This window comes from Salvelinus alpinus, chromosome 15, assembly GCF_045679555.1.
Source record: "Salvelinus alpinus chromosome 15, SLU_Salpinus.1, whole genome shotgun sequence".
Lineage (NCBI taxonomy): Eukaryota > Metazoa > Chordata > Actinopteri > Salmoniformes > Salmonidae > Salvelinus > Salvelinus alpinus.
This window is the reverse complement of record NC_092100.1, coordinates 6,510,452-6,512,716: the sequence shown is the minus strand read 5'-3', so window position 1 is coordinate 6,512,716 and position 2,265 is coordinate 6,510,452. Positions and strand designations below refer to the sequence as shown.

At 46.3% G+C, this 2,265-nt stretch overlaps 1 protein-coding gene across 1 annotated transcript; it reads left to right on the top strand.

Annotated features, from left to right (window-relative positions):
* Positions 1 to 241: 241 nt before the first annotated feature.
* LOC139540509 (keratin-associated protein 10-2-like) lies at positions 242 to 1,907 on the top strand. The gene is made up of 2 exons (XM_071344394.1): positions 242 to 289; positions 1,086 to 1,907. The coding sequence occupies exons 1-2, from the start codon at positions 242 to 244 to the stop codon at positions 1,905 to 1,907; spliced, it is 870 nt and encodes a 289-aa protein (XP_071200495.1).
* The last annotated feature ends 358 nt before the right edge of the window (positions 1,908 to 2,265 follow it).

Genomic DNA, 2,265 nt, shown 5'->3' with positions numbered 1-2,265 from the left:
AAGAGTCGTGATTGAGTTTCCTTTAGTAAGTTGTCAAACACCCACGATCATGACTAATCGTCCTTTAAGAGATACATATTACATCGCCTGGAGGAGTTTGTTTTTCTTTTTTATCTCTCTCTTTTTTTCGAGAAAGGGAGAACAGATCTCCAATTTGCCCAGTCATGACGGAGGTCAAACTGCAAGGTTGTCGGAGAATGTGTAAGAGCCACTCTGGAAAAGAGACGATGGGCATTAAGCGATGCATAACCGCCTACCCAGCATGCCTTGCTTAAATGAGACTGGGAAAGTAAGAGGTCAGTGCCACCGAGAGACGGCCCCAATGCAGGATAACGAGAGCATATCATCACCCCCACATCTTCTTTAGTAACAAACACAGCTGTTATCATGGCTTCTCTGCCTGTTGTTTGGCTGGTCATTTAATGAAGCTTGTTTCAGCCCTGCCTGTTGTTTCGCTGGTCAGTTAATGAAGCTTGTTTCAGCCCTGCCTGTTGTTTCGCTGGTCATTTAGTGAAGCTTGTTTCAGCCCTGCCTGTTGTTTGGCTGGTCATTTAATGAAGCTTGTTTCAGCCCTGCCTGTTGTTTGTCTGGTCATTTAGTGAAGCTTGTTTCAGCCCTGCCTGTTGTTTGTCTGGTCATTTAATGAAGCTTGTTTCAGCCCTGCCTGTTGTTTGTCTGGTCATTTAATGAAGCTTGTTTCAGCCCTGCATGTTGTTTCGCTGGTCATTTAATGAAGCTTGTTTCAGCCCTGCCTGTTGTTTGTCTGGTCATTTAATGAAGCTTGTTTCAGCCCTGCCTGTTGTTTGTCTGGTCATTTAATGAAGCTTGTTTCAGCCCTGCCTGTTGTTTGTCTGGTCATTTAATGAAGCTTGTTTCAGCCCTGCCTGTTGGATAGAAAAACATGTTGCAAGCTGTTGACTGTCGTTGTGGCGAGATCATGCCGTTATAGTGGAAAATAATGTATTCTGATCCAAAACTGAAATAGGAGAAACAAATGGCAGGTAAAGGAAATTCGGGTTGAGAGGTATTTCAAGCCTAGAAACTCTGAGCACTTGATATCTCACATGCGTGTTCTGTATTTGTAGGCTGTGGACTGCTGTGAAGTGGACTGCTGTGATGTGGACTGCTGTGAAGTGGACTGCTGTGAAGTGGACTGCTGTGAAGTGGACTGCTGTGAAGTGGACTGCTGTGAAGTGGACTGCTGTGAAGTGGACTGCTGTGAAGTGGACTGCTGTGAAATGGACTGCTGTGAAGTGGACTGCTGTGAAGTGGACTGCTGTGAAGTGGACTGCTGTGAAGTGGACTGCTGTGAAGTGGACTGCTGTGAAGTGGACTGCTGTGAAGTGGACTGGTGTGAAGTGGACTGCTGTGAAGTGGACTGCTGTGAAGTGGACTGCTGTGAAGTGGACTGCTGTGAAGTGGACTGCTGTGAAGTGGACTGCTGTGAAGTGGACTGCTGTGAAGTGGACTGCTGTGAAGTGGACTGCTGTGAAGTGGACTGCTGTGATGTGGACTGCTGTGATGTGGACTGCTGTGATGTGGACTGCTGTGATGTGGACTGCTGTGATGTGGACTGCTGTGAAGAGGACTGCTGTGAAGTGGACTGCTGTGATGTGGACTGCTGTGATGTGGACTGCTGTGATGTGGACTGCTGTGAAGTGGACTGCTGTGAAGTGGACTGCTGTGATGTGGACTGCTGTTATGTGGACTGCTGTGAAGTGGACTGCTGTGATGTGGACTGCTGTGATGTGGACTGCTGTGATGTGGACTGCTGTGAAGTGGACTGCTGTGAAGTGGACTGCTGTGAAGTGGACTGCTGTGATGTGGACTGCTGTGATGTGGACTGCTGTGATGTGGACTGCTGTGATGTGGACTGCTGTGATGTGGACTGCTGTGAAATTAAATGAACTGCTGTGAAGTGGACTGCTGTGATGTGGACTGCTGTGAAATTAAATGAACTGCTGTGATGTGGACTGCTGTGATGTGGACTGCTGTGAAATTAAATGAACTGCTCTGAAGTGAACTGGTGTGAAGTGCTTATGTAACACAGGTCAACTAATGTTGTATACTTATCGTTACTAGTGAGATTCCAGTTAACAATCATATTATACTATATTGCTATTGATATGTTTAAATTGACAGCTATTACAAAACAGCTGTCAGAAGCTGCATGACAAGCAGTTTATTTTGAGCCAATCAAAACTCAATATTCTCTTAGTCCCTCTCCTAACCTCACGTTATACACCAGTCGGCACCAACGTACTG